The sequence below is a fragment of the Diabrotica undecimpunctata genome, chromosome 7 (genome assembly GCF_040954645.1).
Source record: "Diabrotica undecimpunctata isolate CICGRU chromosome 7, icDiaUnde3, whole genome shotgun sequence".
NCBI lineage: Eukaryota > Metazoa > Arthropoda > Insecta > Coleoptera > Chrysomelidae > Diabrotica > Diabrotica undecimpunctata.
Window position 1 is genome coordinate 25,832,252 of NC_092809.1, and position 21,577 is coordinate 25,853,828.

Here is a 21,577-nt window from a genome sequence, read left to right on the forward strand (position 1 = left end):
TTCTGATGGACATCAACAATAAAGAACAACCAATCAAATTACCCATGGAACAAGAAAACAATATATTACTTCCTTTTCTGAATGAGCTATCAAAGTTTACAGAAAATCAACCCACACCAAAAAATATTTAAATTACCAATCCAACAACAACGTAAACATCAAAAAGAAATTATCAAATCTCTGTATGATAGAGCCCGAAGCACCTGCTCTAATGAAAATGCATTTCAGGAAGAAAAAAACCTACAAAGGTTTTGACTAAAAATGACCACCATAGTCATTTATAAACAAGGAATTCCACAATATTGAAGAAAGAAAACAACAAAAAACCATAAGCAATCCAGAAACACTCACAAGAAGGGATTCAAAAATGACAACAATACCATATGTAAAGAGCTTATCAGAAAAACTGAAGGGGATAGGAAACAAGTACAACATCAAACGAACAATCAAAACAATTCAAAACAAACACACTGAGATCTATCCTATCCAAAACCAAACTCAACAACAGACAAGAAAGATAAAAAAACTGCATCTATAAAATACTTTGTGAATGTAACAATTTCTACGTGAGAGAAACCGCAAGACCACCAAGTGGCAGGATAAACGAGCATGGAACATACACCAAGAACAGAGACGTTGAGATCCCAGATATGCACTGGGACAACGAGAAGAGACCACAATGGAAAGATGCATCAATATTCATGAAAGAAACAGAAATGAAAAAGAGAAAGTTTATCCTAATTAGCGAAGAAATATGTATAGCAGATATAAAATAACCAAATATAATCACAATCTTATACATATGCAACACACAATGCACAAATCTACATTGTACAATTTACGTTCCACAATTACAATTACGATACTGTTTATAAAAATATAAGAACAGTCAAAATTTGATATTTCTAGGGTAAAAACACCAGTCTCAGATCTTTTCAGCCATTTACATGTTGTTGCCTAAAATATCGAGGCCAAGTATTTCAATTTTGAAAGGACATAACCTAATAACAAATCTTTTTTCAGAACGATTTCCGAAGTGGAAATCAAAACGTCAAACAGTTAAAAATTTAATTTTTGTTAGAACCAATAATTGTGGCTTAATCCCATATTAACACAATATTTAAATATTCTAATACCTATGGCATCTAGTATCACTATTGCGCCGGTATACAGGACAATTGTTGATAAAAATAATGAAAACACATCGCAATATTTATAACAGTATTTTACGTAAAAAAATATTACAATTTAATTAGAATATAATTTAATAGTACTATCTGCACCTGATGAAAACACCCATGGTTGCAACGGATGGAACTGCACTTCAAATATTCCAAAATCATTAAACGAATCGTGATCTTGTAATCGTTTTAAAGGAACTATTAATGGATTCTGTAGCAGGTCATTATAAACCATCCCGTGAGACACTATAAGACTTCGATCATCTGAGCCAGAAGCAAAAAGTGGATAATGTTTGTGGAAAGCAACTCCTCTTACTGCTGTACCATGTAGTCGTAAGGTCTGGTATGGTTTTGTGCTCAAATCTAAATCAAACCACAACATTTTCCTATCATAAGTTCCTACCAGAAGATTATCTCCCAAGGGATGAATGGCCATACATGATATCCATTTAGAATTGGTTAATAATTTTTTCAGCATAGTTTGTTTAACTAAATCATAAATTCTAACGTGCCTTTGTGTTGCTACGAAGAGGAAAGGTTTTGTAGGATGGAAAAGAACGCATTGCACAAGACCCTTGGATTTTGTGAATGGTAGTTGTGATCTTCGTTTGGATATTTGTGATATAATAACAGAACGATTTTGTCCTTCTGGCATAACTGTTGCAAAATAATCTCCCTTTCCGTGCCATGACACTTGAGAAACATCTTTAAAGTGTTTTAAATTTAACCTAATACCACGTTTATATTGTTCATCGTCAGGTTCAGACCATTGCACAGCAGTGCGGACTCGTTCTGGAATAACCACATCCGATTGTGGTACTTCTTGCAGAACTGTATCTGTTTTGCTGTTTACTACAAAATCACCTAAAACAAAAACATGTTTTTCATTTCCTGTATCAGATCTAAATATAATTGTAGTTTAGTTATTTTTTAAAAACATAGACAAAGAACATAGACAAACAGGGGAATGAAAAAAGAGGGAGAGAAAAAATATATCACTCCTTTTAACATTGGAAAACGCTTTAAAAGAAAATCACATTCATTGAGAAGAAACGATCTAATAAAAAATAACAATGTCTAGGGTATGTCGACTGTCGACGACCTGTCCCTAATAGCGATATCAGAGAAGGAAATAAAGGATACACTTCGGGGACTAGAAAATGCTGCAAAAAAAGAGAGATGAAAATAAAGGAAGATAAATTAAAATACATTTTATTGAAAAGCGACAGAGCGGCAGCTGACGGTTTTTTTAACAGTAACTGACTCTATTACTGATGGAAAAACAATTTCCAAATAAAAATGATAAAAACAGTCCAATTAACAGTAGAATAATCAACAGAAGTGGAAGTGAACAGATACTTTTAAATGATAAAATCAAGAATGATATCTACACAGAATAGTAATTAGGTCTGTGACTCTTGTGGAAATTGTTCTTGCAGAAATTATGGACAATATATAAGGTGAAGATAACATATTAGAAATTAAGGGATGAAAAATTCTACAGAGATATGAAGAACAATAAATGATATGTGGATCACAACATACCACGAACAAATAATATGATATCTATAACGATAATTATTTAACTAATATATATATATATATATATATATATATATATATATATATATATATATATATATACTAGAAATAAACAGCTGACATATACTTTATGTTCCAAAAATATTGGATTGGTAAAAAAGTGTGTGAAGTGTGGTTGTATAGGCACAAGTGTTCAATCTGGTGATGGATATTTTTTAATAACTGCTAATCATCAGGTCAGGATCTGTACAAAAATAGCTGAAGGTGGTTTTAGTGAGCCGGAATTTAGATTTTTATACAATGATATATTTTATAATTATGAAACTAAGGATGCCCCATATGGTCAGAACATGGTATAGTACATGCCTGAAAGATGCGACGAATACAGACTAATTAGTATGATAAGCCATCAGGAATGTGTCTGCAGCAGTCTTGTGGACCATCACTGGATGTGTTCCGTTGCATGTTTTAGCGGTGGAAAGAAAACAGCTCTCTATGAGAGAAGAGGCCCAAACCTTACTATGGCTGAGAGAAGACAGGAAAGTGAAAGGTCAATTGAAAGATGGCAAGAAGAATGGAACAACACAGAGGATGTGGCACAGTGGATGAAAATGCTGATCCCGAACATAAGAGATTGGGTGGACTGTGGCCACAGGCGACTGGATTATTTCCTGACGCAGGTGCTCACAGGACACGGGTGTTTTAGGGCCCACCTCTCTAGGTTCGGAAAGGCTGACACAGATGAATGCCTATACTGTGGACACTAGGACACAGTGACATACGATGTTAGATTGCAACAGATGGGTAGTAGAAAGTAACAGAATGGTAAGAGAGACAGGTGTGAATTTTGTTACAGTGAGGGAAATGATTGAAAGAATGATTGAAAATAAAGCAGGTTGGACTAGCATACACAACAATATCCGTGCAGTGATCAAGAAAAAAGAAGAGGAAGAAAGACAGCCGGAGCAACGGCAAAGGTAAGAGGGAAAGATGCTGGAAGTTGAAACTAGAAAAGTGGGTCAGACTATGAGTTAGAATGCGTGAGTCAGACTGTTGGGAAGGAGGAAATGCCCGTCTGGGAGTGATGTCATACTAGGAGCGATGAGGGTCTTCTACGAGCTACCTGGAACGAGACAGGGAGCCTACTTGCTGATGAATTGAGTGCGGATGTGGATGAATGGAGTGTGAATGTGGATGAATGGAGAATAAATGAAGTTAGTGATTTGGAAGTGATGCCTGCCTTACAGCGGCCATTCCGCTTCCGGATCGCTGGATGACAGAGGAGGGTCTGGTTTAGCAGGTAAGCGTTCGGCGTAGACTCGGCGACGAGAGGGCATTTTAAAGTACCTCGGGAACTATCGCCGGCAGTACGAAGAACGAATCCTGCACTAAGGTTAGTCAGTCGGCGTCCTGGACTGAGATGTCTTTTGAAGATTCCAGACCCCCCCCCCCCCCAGTGCATTTAGGAATGCGCTGGGTACCAGTGAGGCAGTTTTTAGTTTAAATATACTTCTCCAAAAAATTCCGCGACTAACGTAGATATTTATGTGGCTTTCATCGATTACGAAAAGGCTTTCGATAGAGTAAAGCCTGGAACGTTTTTGAACATATCCAGAACCAAAGTCATTGATGGTACAGATCTACGTTTCTATGAATCTTTCTAGGTCAAAATTTATGATTTCACTTATTAACTTTAAATATTTGGGATGCTACATTGCAGACCAACTAGATTCAAGTAAATAGATCAAGTGCAGAATTGAAGCAGCTAACACAACGTTTCGAAAAATGAAATCATTTTTCTGTGACCACAGCTTAAACCTCAAAGAATGATCAAATGCTATATTATATCATTATTGTTACATAGCACCGAGACCTTGACTCTGAATTCTAATACGATCGATTGTATCGAGCGGCAAATGCCGCTCATGTCATATATTATTGAAAATTGTTATAATATAAAACATTTCATACCTAGGGCATATTCTTCGAGAACATCGGTAGAGAATATTTCAGCTTATCATGAACGATAAAATCAAGGACAGCTGAGGAATTGGAAGGCAGATATCATGGCTCAAGAATAGACAGAAGACGATACCTACCTCGTGATTTCATTTCTAATTTTTGTTAAGAATACGATGTTAATTTGAATAAAATGTTTTATTTCAGTTACATTTCCGTTTCTAATGGTATTGCCAAATGCAGAAATAAATATATTAGTTTATGAGTTTATTACTAAAAAAGTTAAAATACAAGAATACATGAGAAGAACCATAAAGAATAAAGCCAAAAATGTATGTAGGAATGAAGTAAGGAAAACGTAAAAAATTGTAAGATTAGCAGTAAAACTTCATTATTGCGAGTTAGAAATCTCTTGTTTTATTTATTACTATCGCAAATACGATTAAAACAATAAGATAATTATCGCAACATAATTGTTTCTTTTAGGTAAAAATGGTTACTTGGGTGTTATATAAAGTTTAGGTAAGAGGAGTGGGTCTTGTAAAATGTTACGGTGCGTTACATGGGGTGGGGGAGAGGTGTCAAAAATCTTCAAAAATTGCGTAACTTAATACTTGTACGCCCCCTACTTTGATTATGGGTATTATAGTATTTTCAAAAATAAAATAGTAAAATCGATATAATATCCACTTACCAACATTGGGATTGATTATCATAACCTCCTGTCCAGATGCAACTAAGATGAGTGATAATGCAGCGTTTGGACACCATTCAACGGACCTGACAATATTATCAGTTTTTATTGTTTTTAGACATCTGCCAGTATTAACTTCCCATATCTTCACAGTGAAATCATCTGAGCCACTAAGTAGGTATTGCCCTGTTTTATCCAAGCTTATAGTTCTTACCATATCAGTGTGACCTAGAAGTTGTTAAATATATAATTTGTTTAAATCTCAATATATATATATATATATATATATATATATATATATATATATATATATATATATATATGTATATATATATATATAATATATATATATATATATATATATACAGGGTGAGTCATGAGGAACTTTACATACTTCTACCATATGTAGAGTCCCTCAGGGAGCATATCATGTGGCCACTAAAAAATTTCAACTCCTCTTCTTTATTAATTAACAGGATGATTTGTGTAATTGACCATTTATTTCATTTTACTGTAGTGTTTATACGGCTCATTTGATTTTTTTAATTTTTGCATGATACAGTACACTACTATCAAGCATTCGACTGGTATTAGCTAAACTAAAAAATTGCAGGACTGGCTTTAGAAAAATTAATTTAGGGATTCGTATTAAATATTACACCCTGTATAATTTTTTTTTAAAATGCAATAAGTGATTTTCAAACTACATAAATAGCCAATGAAAACGACATATGCGACAATGTTGTCGCACTTTTATTAAATTTTTAGTGAACGATCAAATCTTACCAAAAATAGAACAACCATAATGAAGTATCAAATTATAAGGTATTAATTTAAACAAATGTTATAAATTTCAAACATTTAAATTAAAATGAGTTCCTACAACATAATCTAATACGTAGAAAATTAACATCTTTACTGTCACTTTGTATTATCTCTATGATAGAATCAATTGTTTTTCAATTTTAAATTTTTACTCATAGATCGTATTGGGGCATTATTTTCGATAAATAATAAATTAAATTGATTAAAAAGTCAAACCTCTTGTATGTGTTAGTTTTTGTTGATTGTAAATGATTAAAATTTTATGTCAAATAATAATACATTGCATCAACTGTACTAAATAAAAATAAATCTAAAAAAGTTTAAAATGAAGGTTGGCGTTGACCGTTTGACGTTTCTTGATATTTTATACCCATTGTCATTATTGTCATTATCAATTGTTATTTATGTGTACAAGAATACATATTTCTTCTGTCATATCTACGTTAAGTACATTGTGTTGGTTTTGGTAGAGCTTTTGTTACTTTCGTTCAAAATGCCACATCAGTTTTCGACCACAGAATATGCAGACATAATATTTGTTTATGGATTCTGTAATGGGAATGGTAGGGCTGCTAGTAGAGAATATCGCAGGAGATTTCCTAATCGTCGAACTTCCAGTCATCCAACATTTGGGTCAGTTTTTAATTATTTGCGAGAAAATGGCACTTTTCCTAGTGGAACAACAGAGCGACATGTAGATGAAGCGCAGGAAGATGACATTATGGACGCCGTTACTATGAACCCTACAATAAACACTAGACAAGTAAGTCGAGAACTCAATGTTACTCAATCAAAAGTAAGTAGAGTCTTACAAAAAAATAATCTATACCCATATCACATTCAAATGGTTCAGCGACTACATGCTGGAGATGAGATCGATAGGTTGGAATTTTGTAGATGGATTAACAATAATCGACCAACGCTATACAGGACACTATTTACAGATGAAGCCCAATTTACCAGAGACGGGATAAATAATTCACGAAATTCACATGTGTGGGCAGAAGAAAATCCCCATGCTATTCGAGAACGTCGTTCTCAGTTAAGGTTTTCGGTTAATGTGTGGATTGGTGTCATAAATAACCAATTAGTAGGTCCTCACTTTTTTGATGGTCCTTTAACAGGGCAGGTCTATTTGAACTTTCTACAAAATATTTTGCCGAATTTGCTTGCCAACGCGAACGTTGCTATCCGAGGGATGTATTTTCAGCATGATGGGACACCCCCACACTTTTTACTGGCAGTGAGACAACATCTCAATAATGTTTATGGCAACAGGTGGATAGGGCGTGCGGGTCCTATTTCGTGGCCTTCAAGATCCCCTGATTTCAATCCCGTTGATTACCATATTTGGGGACGATTGAAGCAACTAGTTTACGCAGTGAATATTAATAACCGACAACAATTAATTGATAGAATTATACATTGTTGTAATACTATTAGAAACGATCCCCAGAGTATCTGTAATTCAATACGTCAATTAACAATTCGGCAACAAAAATGTGTACAGGCTGCAGGGTTCCATTTCGAAAATCTATTTTGAATTATTTTTATTTTGTTACCATTATTGTATCTTTTCCAGTTCTAATTTATGGGATTTATGGGTTTATCATAACTATGTACATATTTTTAGTTTTTTTTTAATTGTTCTTCGTTATTGTTAGTAGTTACTGTTTTTTGTTGTGCAGTGACTCAGTTTATCATTTCAAATAAAATGTTTGAAATTTATAACATTTGTTTAAATTAATTACCTTATAATTTGATACTTCATTATGGTTGTTCTATTTTTGGCAAGATTTGATCTTTCACTAAAAATTTAATAAAAGTGCGACAACATTGTCGCATATGTCGTTTTTATTGGCTATTTATGTAGTTTGAAAATCACTTATTGCATTTTAAAAAAAATATATACAGGGTGTAATATTTAATACGAATCCCTAAATTAATTTTTCCAAAGCCAGTCCTGGAATTTTTTAGTTTAGCTAATACCAGTCGAATGCTTGATAGTAGTGTACTGTATCATGCAAAAATTAAAAAAATCAAATGAGCCGTATAAACACTACAGTAAAATGAAATAAATGGTCAATTACACAAATCACCCTGTTAATTAATAAAGAAGAGGAGTTGACATTTTTTAGTGGCCACATGATATGCTCCCTGAGGGACTCTACATATGGTAGAAGTAGAGTAGAGTAGAGTAAATTTTTATTTGCATAAATTTTTAAACATAATTGAGCAAATAACGTCACATTATTCATTACAGATTAAAATATATATATATATATATATATATATATATATATATATATATATATATATATATATATATATATATATATATATATATATATATATATATATATATATATATATATATATATATATAATCTATTGACATTACACATTTAAAATATATTAACATTACAAATTAAATATGCTGATCAAGGAGAAGGATAGGCCAGGTACTCCGCCACAGTGTAGGGCTCAATGTCAACTAGGTGTTGAAAAACCTTTCTTTTAAAAGCTCTATAGTGCGTTTCCTGTTGAATGTCAGATGGTAGACTATTATAAAATTTAACATACGCATACAAAGGACTTCTCTCTGTTATAGACAATCTGTGAAGTGGCAAATTCAAATTAAGGCTTCTTGTATTATATTCATGATTGGGAAGCAGGTGACAATACAAAGAAAAATTTTTAAAAAGGAACATAATACATTCAAATATATAGATGGCTGAGAAAGTGAGTATATTGAGTGATTTGAATCGGCCTCTACAGGATTCTCCTGCCTTCAATCCTAAGATCACACAGACTGCCTTTTTTTGGACTATAAAGACAGTTGAGCTATCTACTGCAGCACCCCAGAAGATTACCCCAGTATGTAAAGTTCCTCATGACTCACCCTGTATATATATATATATATATATATATATATATATATATATATATATATATATATATATATATATATATATATATATGTAAATATACCGGGTGATTGATTAGTGTGAGGAAGCTCAGTAGATCTGTTATAGTAAAAATTTCAAAGATTTCAAATTTAAAATAAAATACAGGGTGTTCCATTTAAAAAAACATAAGTTTGGTCTGCCACCATCTTATGGAACATCCTGTAAGATTTAACTAATTTTAAAATGTGGAGTTTAAAGCTGCATACAATTTTTGTCAATAACTTTTTTGTAATTTTAATTATAACAGATCTACTAAGCTTCCTCACACTAATCAATCACCCTGTATACATATATACAGTAGAGCGTCGATTATCCGAACGCCTATTAACCGAACGACCGCTTATCCGAACGTCTATCAACTGAACGACAGCTTATCCGAACTTCTATCAATCGGACGACCGCTTATCCGAACTTCTATCAACCGCGCTTATCCAAACTCCCGACTGACGTCAAAGGACGAGCATAAGTAACTTTATGTCCCAGCTTGATTCTTCAGACGAATCCATGGGCCTTAAAACTATGAAACTTGCCTTAAACACGGATTTATATAATTCTGCATACAAGTGGTTTAGTAAAAAAATATTCCAGGCAGCTTTCAAATTTTCAAGCAAGCACAGGCTGGGTAAAACGATTTAACTCGAAACATGGCATTAGTGAGCTTCGAATACAAGAATCAAAACTGTGCCGATTTATCAGCAGCAGATTAATTCTAAATTAAATTAAGGGAGTTACTTTAGGAAGAAAATTACGCCCTCCAAAACGTTTACAATGCAGATGAAACTGGACTCAATTGGAAAGCTTTGCCACAAAAAACTTTTGCATCACGTCATGAATTAGCAGCACCTGGACCTAAAATAAGCCAGGATCATATCACTGTCTTAGCTTGTGCTAATACGATTGACAGCCACTAAGTGCCCATGCTTGTCATTAGTGACAGCAAGAAATCACTTTGTTTTAAACACATTAATATGTCTGCGATTCCTATCGTTCACCCTTCGTAAAAGAGTGCTTGGATGAACAATACAATTTTCACGGAATGGTTTATAGAAACTTTTAAAACCGTTAAAGTCCATCAATTAAAAAATAACAAACGAGAATAAATATTATTGCTTCGTGATAACGCCCCAATTCATCGATGTTGGAATGAATAAGACCTGTCCTTAAAAAACTACGTGACCTAACCGCTCGTAAAGGGCTAGATTTGCTTCGGTAGACGAGAATTTAATATTTTTTAAATCTTAGTAATTAACGCTTAAAAAATTTTCAATTTTCGTCAATATTTACCTAGAATATGTTTTGTTGCAAAGACTGCACTTTTTTTTTAAATTCCTATTTGTCATTAACGATATAAATACATATGTAGGTATGTAAATACGGCTTTGATTCATCCGTGGATAAATATGTATGGTTATATCAATACAGTCCGATTATCTGGAACAACCGATTTTCTGAACACCCATGTCCCCCAATTAGTTCGGCTAATCGACTCTACTATATATATATATATATATATATATATATATATATATATATATATATATATATATATATATATATATATATATATATATATATATATATATATAATCTAATTTTGTAATAAAAAGTCTTACCTTTATATTCCAGAGCAAGAACCGTGGGAAATGGTTGTAAATCTTTTGGACTCGGTAATTTTGGTACAAGTGATTCTGGTTCAATATTCAGTTTCATTTTTATAGTTCTAGGGCATAAGTAGAGATCTAAGCATCTTAAGAATCTCTCTTTGATAAACCGAGGATATGCTGGAACTTTTCTTAAAGAGTCGTATTTTTGAGGTATAAAATGCAGCTTTCGTTTCCAAGGTGCATTTTTTAACTTATTCCATTGTTTAAGTTCTTTTTCATCAAATAGATATTCTGGTGGTGGATTGTAACTCTCAGCATGACCTGTATTAAGTACACTGGATTAAGTAAAATTCATAAAAATGATCAGATAAATAAAAATTAGTATATGGTTTAGCTTTATATATTTTTAAAAATTTTATTTTTCAACTTTTAGTTACTTCTTCAGATGTTTGTATATTTATGTATTTAATATCTAAAAAATTTGGTTTAAACAAAAATCATTTAGTAAAAACTGGAGTACAAAATATGTTCTCCTGTTTGTTGCATCAAAAACTACAACAAGTGCACTCCAGGCTGCTAGTACCTCATCTAACTCATGATAATCAACTACATGAAGACAGGTAGAAAGATGGATAAGGAGAAATGTAGTTGAATTCCATTTATACAAAAAAAATATTTACCTAGAAGACAAACGTTTGTAGAAACGATATAGTTTATAACAGACGACTGGAATTCATTATGTCAAAATATAAAATACTACGGCACAAAAGCAGTTAACAAAAATCTTTGAACATATGCAATACCTTAAATGAAAATAAAAAAGTCGAGTAACTGCAGTTAATTAAACATTTAACAAATAAAGATATGAATCACACTGATAATCAAAAAACCTTGTACACAAAAATTATAAAGTAATATTGAGGACGAGCAACTGAAAGAAAGCCTTTCACATTGTTACTACATTTACACAATTATAAGTATGGGGGAGAGTGGAGCCCAACGGTATGGTTACCGGGCCACGCTCAGCTGGAGGCGGACTCTTAGGGGCATTGGTTCTGTCTAGAATACGAGAGATTACCTCCTGGACGTTAGATAAAACTCACACGCGTCCTACTCTACCCAAATCGGGACTTGTTGAGTTATCTACGTTCAGGGGCCCATGGACTTCACCCTAGCAGGTGGATTGATCGATGTCAAAATTCATTTAGTTGACACGGATTCCTTGAGAGGGTATGGGGTCTGGATTTACTTGGGTTTTCAGGCTTCGAATCCCGCCCGCTGCGCAAGAGTCTCTTGTCAACACGAGAGACGTGCGGCGGTTAATGCGCCTAGACCAGAGATCAATCATGTAGTGTTTAGTAGTTAAGTTCCTCCTGGAAATACAATCCAAGTAGTGATACCACCTTCCTATGCCGGCCGCCGTTGCCTTAAGGCCGCAGGCTCGGCGTAATCTGCAGTGGGTGGAACGGCGGGTATGGTAGCAAACTGAGAGTACTTGAGTAGATCGCATCCGTCTTTCAGAAACGAAACTCGAACTTCATGGACTGCGGGGCCCAGACCGTGGTGCGGTCGCAACTATATCTCTCTTAAGAGAATCACACCGATTATCACAAAATATTGTAGATATAAATTATAAAATATTATTAGGAAAAAGCATCTTAATAAAACAATGGTTACATTGTTACTACATTTACATGATTATAAGTTCTCAAGTAATTTATAAATATATCATACCTGGCAATAAACGTCTTGGAGCTGATATATGTTTATATATTCTTCTCATTTCTTCTGCTTGATCATCAGTCTGCCATAACATATAAAACTGAGGCTCTTTTTTAGCTCTAAGTTTCTCCTGTTCTGCCCTAGTTTTTATCCAACCCATCTTTAAAGCATGAACTAACTTTGATACTTGTTTTGCTTCATGCTTACTAGGAAGGAATGATCTTTTATGCTCTGGAAACTTTCTTATTGGCATTTGCTCCACTTCGCTTGTAAACCACTCTATCCAAGGCTAAAAAAATATGCTGATAATGGGCTAAGCCTAACTTAATGTAATTTAATGATACCAATTTACAAACAAAATAAACAAGACCAATACAATAATAAAAACACAGTTAGGTATTGGTTTTGCTGAAGTATGGTTCTAGTGATTATTCTGGGAGTGACTTTTTGTGAATTGCGATATGCGAAAGAGTGGAGAAAATAATAAAAATCCATACGATAGGTAAAAATATATAAGAGGAAAAATCAGCTATTAAAAATTCACAGGGAAATAAGTGAACAATTTTATGAATAACATCGATGAAGACATGAGAAATATAGGAATACATGCTTGGCGGAGGAAGGCGATGGATAGGGACGACTGGAGAGAAATTCTTGAAAAGGTTAGGACCCAAGCAGGGTTGTAAAGCCAGAATGATGAAGATGAACAATTTTATGAATTCACTAGTAAGGAACAAGATATGGTAATAAATGAAATACTAACAGATAATAACTCTCAAAATAAAATAAATATAGGGAAAGTGATTATATGATATACATAGTATGCCTATGTAGACATATTGGGAAACCGGAAATATTGGGAATTTCCACAAAATTTCGACAGCACATTTATTTTTAAATGCAGTACCTGAGGTTGAACAAAATATTCTAAATATGTCATTGATAAGATCTAATAAAGGCAATATATAATTTAATTCAGCCAGCAGGCAAATAAACTATTAAATTAGATTCCCTTCTTGGTTCTCTTCAGAGTTGGAGGACCTGATGGTTGAGAAAAAGAAAGCTCACAAAAAATATCTTTTATCTAAATCACTTCTGGATCATCAGACTTTTTCTTAGCTGAGCACTAACTGTAAATTGTTAAAAGCTGGAGGCTACAGATATCATATTTATTTAACAGAATTATCACCAAAAAATAATTTGAAGAGGTTTTGGTTGTTTGTGAATACACGGAGGGGAAAGCCCTCCTTACTCGCTGTGTTGAAGTATGGTGGTGTTGAATCCAGTCACGGACCAGATATTGTAAATCTTTTTGCAGAATATTTTTCTACAGTCTATTCCACTTAAATATGTGTCATACCTAGTGATTCACCTTCACTGGTTACTAACTTGACTGGTTTTAACATAACTATATGTTATTTATTTAAAATTATCAAAACTGGATACCAATAAGAGTCCTGGTCCTGATGGATTGCCTCCCAGCTTTCTCAAGAATTGTTGTTTTATATTATCTAGACCTCTTTTCACATTTTTAATCTATCCTTAAATAAGGGTGAATATACAGAATGCTGGAAAAATGGTTTCTTAACACCTATTTTTAAAGCGGGAGATAATTCATTGGTGAATAATTACAGGCCCATTAGTATAATTAGTGTAATACCAAAAATATTTGAATGTTTTGCGAATGACTATCTTAAAGCTTCACTTGAAAAACAGCTAGTAAATAAACAATTTGGATTTCGAAATAGCAGATCCACCGAATATAATATACTAGTGCTTGTGGACTTCCTGAGGAAGGCCTTGGAGAGGGGCTGTAGGGTACATGCACTATACACTGATTTCTAAAAAGCCTTTGATCGGGTCAACCATATTTTAATATTTAAACTTAAAAAATGGTGATGTTCCACTTCTTGGATAGCTGAGAACATACTTGATTGACCGAGTTCAGATGGTGCATATCAGGGATTTTGTTTCCAGTGAGATTAAGGTTCATTCAAGAATACCCCAGGGTTCTCATTTGGGGTACCTGTTATTTAACAAATTCATAAATGATATACACCACTGCTTCCAGCACAGTTCACATTTTCTTTTTGTGGACAATTTAAGGTTCTACACAATTATCAATAATACAGAAGATTGCGATAATCTTCAACACAATCTTGATCAGATGTTGTAATGCATGAGCTCTGCAATGCAATTGATACTGAATTCCAGGATTTGTTGTACCAGACCACTGATATAGATCTTTGTATTGATCTAGACCATTGACCCAAATCTCAAAAATCACTGCAGTTTGCCAATACTTTTAGTTAAATTTTTAAATTTAAATTTAGTATACAAGCTTTCTACGAATATATATTCAATTTTAACATAAATGGCATTTTAGACACCTTTTTAAAAATTGAATAGAATTAAATTTGCAATTAAGGATAGAATATCTTACAGCATATTCATCAAAGGTCACATCAGGTATTTTTTGAGCTTTAATTCTCTTGATTAAATTAATGTCATCTTCACTAAGTACGACATCTTGGCCTGTCTGTGGATCTTTAACAGTTCTCCAAAAGTCAGGATCTTCCATTTTTTTCAAGAAGGCATCAAGCTGATCTCCTGTTTCTGGTTTTAATATTTGGTTACCATCCCAATCATATCCTACAAAAATATGCATAAGAATTAGTTTCATATTTATTTGGCATTCATCTTAATAAATCCTTACACAGGATTAAGACAAATCATATTGTTGGTGATACTAATATCACAAAATTAAAAACTGTGGTAATGGTAAAAATCATTAATTATGTAAACGAGAATCATATAATGAAAAAATTAACATTCCTATAAAGTTAGGAATTCCTACAAGTACATGATCGCCCTTAATACTGGTAATTTTGCACATGCTCGGATGAAAGATGGGCGACCATTAAATTTAAATTAAAATTTTTCAAGCCCTGTGAATCGGGTATTTGTATAGAAACAAATAAATACCTAAATAGCCGAACCTAAATACCTTTTTTTATTGCACAATCAGTGTTAAGTCACTGTAAAATGATATTTATTTATCTAATAACTTGCAGTCGGAACCATTGATAATTGATGGGGATTCAAAATTTTGTTTTTATAAAAAGCATTAGTGTATCTGAAGCGAATTAGCGTTTTTTTTACTCTTAGAACTATTGTGTGCCTTATTTTCATCATAATTGTTTGGAAAGTGAATTTTGTATACAATAATCAGTAGGTATGTACATAATATACATTTTTCATCTTATTAAATTTATTTCACTATAATTTTTATACAACCCCTCAGTTGGCCGACATAATAATCAAGAAAAAAAAAACAGATACATACTGCATTTTGCATCTGAATTGTAAAGAAAATGTTGAAGAAGGAAGAAAAAGGGATAGAGAAGGAAATTCTATTTCTAAACTGAAAGTCATCATTAACTATAATACAATGGGAGGTGTTGATCGGCTAGATCAGGGCTGTTCAAAGCGAGGCCCACGGCCCGCGAGGATATTTGTTGTGGCGCGCGAATCTAGAATATACGTAAATCTATGTTATATAAAAATAAACACAGTAGGCAGAAAAATATCTCTCTAAAAAAAAATGCGAATGGTATTATAGCGGTCAGACACTTGATATCTATTCAATCTATTGATATTTGTAGACATGATTAGCTTTTATGAGAGAGAAGTGACCAAAAGTGAGAAGTTTGAAATAAATAGTTGAATGGAACCAACGACGCCTTCTCAAAAAAGAAAAATAGCAGACAAACAGCAAGCATATAATGGCCGATGGGAAACCGACTATTTGATCACAAAGAATAATAATAAACTACAGTGCCTTGTGTGTATGCAAGTTCTATCAGTTCCAAAGAATATAATATAAAACGTCATTATACTTTGTTGCATGAGAAAAAGTTATACTGCCATACACACCATATACTGGCGAGTCTAGAACCACCATAATTGCAGAACATAAGAAGAAACTGAAACAACAAACAAATTTTTTCAAAGTCAAATAGTGATCAAAACTGTAGTCTTGCAGCTTCTTATGAAGTAGAAATGGAAATTGCCAAAGCAAAAAAACCATTTAGTGATGTACTCCTTATAAAGAATTGTGCTATCAAAATGGCAGAAGAATTGTGCTATCAAAATCGCAGAAGAATTGTGCTATTAAAATGGTACAACAATTTAATCAACCAAAAATCGCCAAGAAGTTCAAAACAGTTGCAGTATCTCAACAAACAATTGCGAGACATGTACAACATATGGATGAATATGTTTCTAAAAAGTTGTATGACACAATTAAAAAATGCATGTTTTTTTCTTTGTGTCTGGACAAAAGTACTGACCAATCTGATACTGTAAACGCCACATAGGAAGATCCAACCTTGCACATGTGGCGTGTGCCGACTGTATCCGAAGAGCCATACGATACATCTGATTATGGAGGATTCAATAAATATTCCTGCATTGTAACTGATGGAGTCAAAGTAATGGTAGGAAGTAAAACTGGATTTGCTGGACACAACACATTTTGCTAACAAAATAATATCAACTGTCCTGATAAACTGCGTTAGGCTTTCACAGCCATCATCTAACTTGTTAAACTGTTTGTTCGGGCTGTTAGGCCGTTGTCTTATGAGATTAGTTCTCAACGTTTCGCCAACACTAGGGGTTGGCATCTTCTGGAGATGTTACTGCTTCACTTGTAACCTGAAAATAACTATTTTCATTTTGCAATCCATGGGGATATAGGTCCTCTTTGTCTCATATTCTTATCCATTTTTTTTTTTAGGAAAATGCTGGTTGAGTTAAAAATGCAATAAATGCAAGGAACTACAAGATGCTAAAGATATTCAATGTAACAATATAACATTGCATCTTTATTTGAAAAAATACATCAGTAACTAACCAGAAACATCTGCTAGTCAGGTCAAGAGATCATTATAGATAAGGCAAGAGAGAAGTATTCCCCTCCACAGTCAGATGGTATGTTAGAAGAAATTCAGTAAAAGATAAACACATCTTACTAATGCTGATAGCATTATGTATTATTATGATATACTATGACTCATAACAGTCATACAGATAAAATCATTTCACAAATCATGATTCCATATTATATTATATATCTAAAATTAACAAGTAAATTAACCATAATCTGCTAAAGAAAAGCTCTGCAATTTGCAACATCACAACTGTCATTTAGTTGTTGAAGGCATATTCTAATTTAACCCTACAATGCGCAGCGATGTATATTTGCATCACCTTGTATTTTGGCTTCCACAGTACCCTGTAATAAATTTTAAGCTTAGAAGACAACTTCATTGAATTATGTATTAACCGTCCATCTGGCAAACAGACCTAGAATATCGTGGACTGCACACTAATCTTAGTTATTCAGTGTAAAGGGATTAGTTCACGTGGTTACACTATTTGTGCTTTTGTGGTGGTTTATTTTGCTAATAACTTGTTAATTCTTACCAGGATGAGTACAAATAAATTACTGAGCTATTTGTAACTTTAATAAAATAGTGTTAGTTGATATAATAAATCAAGAACATATTTGCTTTTTTTGTAATTAGAAAAAAAAACAATCGATTCATATTTAACTCACTGTGCTTTCGGATACATAATTGCACATAAAAAATAAGAGTCGGAACATTATATGATAAGTTAGCAAAAATGATAATTTCATTGATATTATTATTTTTTGTTGTAGATGTCTCTTTTATATAAAGATGGACATAAAACAATTCGGTTTAATGAATTAGACAATGATGGTTTACTTGATTTATTAGTAAACATACCCTGTGGCAGTGAAGATTAATTAGACGATTTTAGTGATGATGAGGATGAAACTGGACAGTCTACAAATATATCTGTACCTATTTCTGCGCATATGTTGGACAAATATTTAAATCAGTGTGGCACCAATGAAGTAACGATTACGATATCTGATGTTGAGTATAATCAATAAGTAATGTTTTCTGTAGAGATAGTAATACAGTTACATTAGCTCACAACATACAACGAAAAGAGGACGACTATCTGACTTACAACAACAAATCAATCTCAAAAGAAAAAAAAAAGCTCCCTTGTCACCTCAGGATGTCAGATTGGACAACCAAAATCATTTTCCCATTTGGAACAATACACAGCTACGCTGGATGAATCCTGTGTGTGGGAATCAAACTTTTGTAGTGTGTGAAAAGTGTAATAATACAGCTTTGTGCTTAAACAAAAACAACAACTGCTTCAAAACCTTTCACAAATCTTAGTTACTTTCACCTTACTTCTTTATGTTGTGCTCCTTTGTACGCAATGATGCATATATGCATGGCTAATTAAATATCAAATTATAAACAAAATTTTGGCAGTTGATTTTTTTACTATTTTTCCCCTTACTTATAATCAGTTAATGTATCCTCCTATAATTTTTTTCATTGATAATAAAAAATTGCACATTGTAGGGTTAGTGGTTTTTTTTTGTAGAGAAAATAGAAAAAGAGATATCTAAAAGTAATTAACAATCAAAATTTTATATAAATCTTGGTGTCTTACCTAAATGTTTATATTCATCATACCAATTTATGGGTATATTTCCAACAGTGTTTCTCACATCTTCTTCATCTGATGTATCATGTTCTGCATATTCATTGACAGTATCCCCTTTTGTTTTAACTGCTTTTTCACTAGATTGTAGTATTTTCTTTTCATTCTTTTTTATTTCAGTTGAAGCTTCATGTATGATACCATTATGTTTTCTATCGTCTCCATCTATACCTTCACTATCATCTTCAGTATCTTCATCTAAATAATCACTATTCTCAGAATCACTATCCTCAAATGTATCATCACTATTATCTTCATTTACTTCACTATCATCATTTTCATCTTCATCTTCGTCACTTTCTTCTCCTGTTCCGTCACTGTCTTCTTCATTGGAACCTTCTTCATCTGAATCTTCATTCTCAGAATACTCCATATCTTCATCTGTACTATCATCTTCACTATTTATAATATTTAGCAGGTCCTAAAAAAAGTTGTGTGTATATATATTCCAAATCATTATAAATGATCCAAATTTATTATAGTCGTTTTACCTTAAACTATAATTAATATTTAATCCTAATCTCATTAATGTATAGACCTAATAAAAAAAAACATTGCATACCTCATCTTTAGAACTTAATTGTGTTGGCTCAGTAGCTTCATTTATTTTCCTTTTTGAGTGTGATTTTACTTCTTGATCTTTTCCCATTTTAATAGATTTTGCATTTCAGTACATGTGAGACTTTTAAGTTTGAAATATTTAGGTTAATGTTAACATGGTAAACCACAGAACCACACAACCATAGACCATAGTCATTTTAATATGTCTATGCACAGAGACAGTAGACAGTAAGTTCTTCTTTTCTTTTTAAATTTGAGATTCTCGATTTTCATACCAACTTAGACCTTAGACAATAAAAATATTTCCATGTTTACACTTACATGATAAGGTTTTTTTTTACTGCAAGTACAGAATAAATAATAATGAGAATGCCATCGACCAAAAAGACAAAAGAGAGAATCTAATGAAGCTTAATTTATAGGCTTTGATATTCACCGAATTACATGTTCTGTCTTGGGATTTTAATTATGTGGTATACAGCCAACTCCTGGGAATTATTCCTTAAAAATTTTATATACTTCATCTAATTTAGTCTGTCAATGATAATGACGTGAAACGGTAAGTAAATTAGATGGACTGTATAACGAGAAGCTAATTAACCCAAGCGATGCCGACGTTGCCAGATTTTCTTTACCTAGATTTTAGCGCGATTTTTAAATAATGGAGGCGTATTACGCGTATATCCTCTTTCGGGAAACACATCTTAACCATCAAAATGAAAAATTTTTATGAAGACTATTCAAAATATTGATTTGTTTTGAATAAAGTCTTCATTGTTTTGAATGAAGTCTTCCCTGTTAATAAAAGAATGAAATATTTTTGTAGTTATTTTTTAAAAGAAATAAATACTTTGAGTATTTGATTCGTTAATAGCAAGGAATACATACTTTATGTAAAACAAAACTTCACTTGTAAAATTTTTATATTGATGGTTACGATGTTATTATTTGTTATTATAAGGAAAAGGTCAATATTTTCCTAACGTTTCTGTTTGACTCTAGAATTAATTGTACATTTTTTTATTATTTTAAAGCAACTGTTGCAAAATATAATTAGTATATTAAATTAATACATTCGTACATAAAAACTACACAACAATTCTATTTAAGAAATTTTAATTTGCAAGTTGCAACACAATAAAAATTCCACATTTTAGAAAATGTATATATAAGTATTTAATATTGATATACTCATGTCGTGATGGCTATATAGATTTAAATATAAAAAATGATTCCTCATTGGAATGTTATAAATTTTCATTAATATCGCTGAGTTCTTGTTTAATAGATCTCATAAGACTGGAGTTTACTTGCACTCTCTTCTTTTTTATGGAAAAAATCTGATTTGTGAATCAATATGTCTTTTTAGTTTCTAGAATTTTAAAACGACCAGAAATAAATGTTTAATACACTCGGAGAGAATTTTGTAAGTCAGAAAAAAAAGAAAGACAATTTTTTTACCTTCGCTGTGGGACTCAGATTATTAGCTTTGAACCTATTATGTTCTTATCTTTCTTTTCTAAATTAATATGTTGTGAATCAAAACTATGACTAAAGAAATTCTCTGGTATGACCATAATGATGTTTTTGCCATTCTACAAGAATTGTGTTGTTTCCTATAATTACTTTAATTGTACTTGTACATGAATTGCTATCTTACGTGATCTTTGACCCTTTTGTAATCTAGATCTTTGTTGTATTTTTTGGGACATAACTTATAAAGAAAATCTATGAATATTTAATTATTCAGTTAAATATTTTAACATATTTGATTTACTTCTATTACAATTAAAATAAAGTATTTCTACAGTGGTACTGTTACATTTACTTTTTAAAATGTCAGAGCAATTGTTTGCAAGTTCGATTTCTCATTTCCAGTTTTCAAAGTCTGTTTTTTTTTTC

At 32.5% G+C, this 21,577-nt stretch overlaps 1 protein-coding gene across 1 annotated transcript; it reads right to left on the reverse strand.

The window, feature by feature from the left end:
* Window positions 1–1,209: 1,209 nt before the first annotated feature.
* On the reverse strand, window positions 1,210–19,863 carry LOC140445092 (ribosome biogenesis protein BOP1 homolog). Its single transcript, XM_072536908.1, has 7 exons — window positions 19,677–19,863; window positions 19,064–19,535; window positions 14,940–15,148; window positions 12,509–12,785; window positions 10,784–11,095; window positions 5,377–5,604; window positions 1,210–2,045 (listed from the first exon to the last, which is right to left on the reverse strand). Exons 1-7 carry the CDS (start codon window positions 19,761–19,763, stop codon window positions 1,249–1,251), a joined length of 2,382 nt encoding a protein of 793 aa, XP_072393009.1. The 5' UTR covers window positions 19,764–19,863; the 3' UTR covers window positions 1,210–1,248.
* Between the last annotated feature and the right edge of the window lie 1,714 nt (window positions 19,864–21,577).

Excerpts from the sequence above, each read along its gene's own strand:
- LOC140445092 (XM_072536908.1), bottom strand. The coding sequence starts at position 19,763 with ATGGGAAAAGATCAAGAAGTAAAATCACACTCAAAAAGGAAAATAAAT. Across the intron at positions 19,536-19,676 it reads AATTAAGTTCTAAAGATGAG|GACCTGCTAAATATTATAAA; the intron begins GTATGCAATGTT and ends AACTTTTTTTAG. Across the intron at positions 2,046-5,376 it reads GATAATCAATCCCAATGTTG|GTGATTTTGTAGTAAACAGC; the intron begins GTAAGTGGATAT and ends TTTTTGTTTTAG.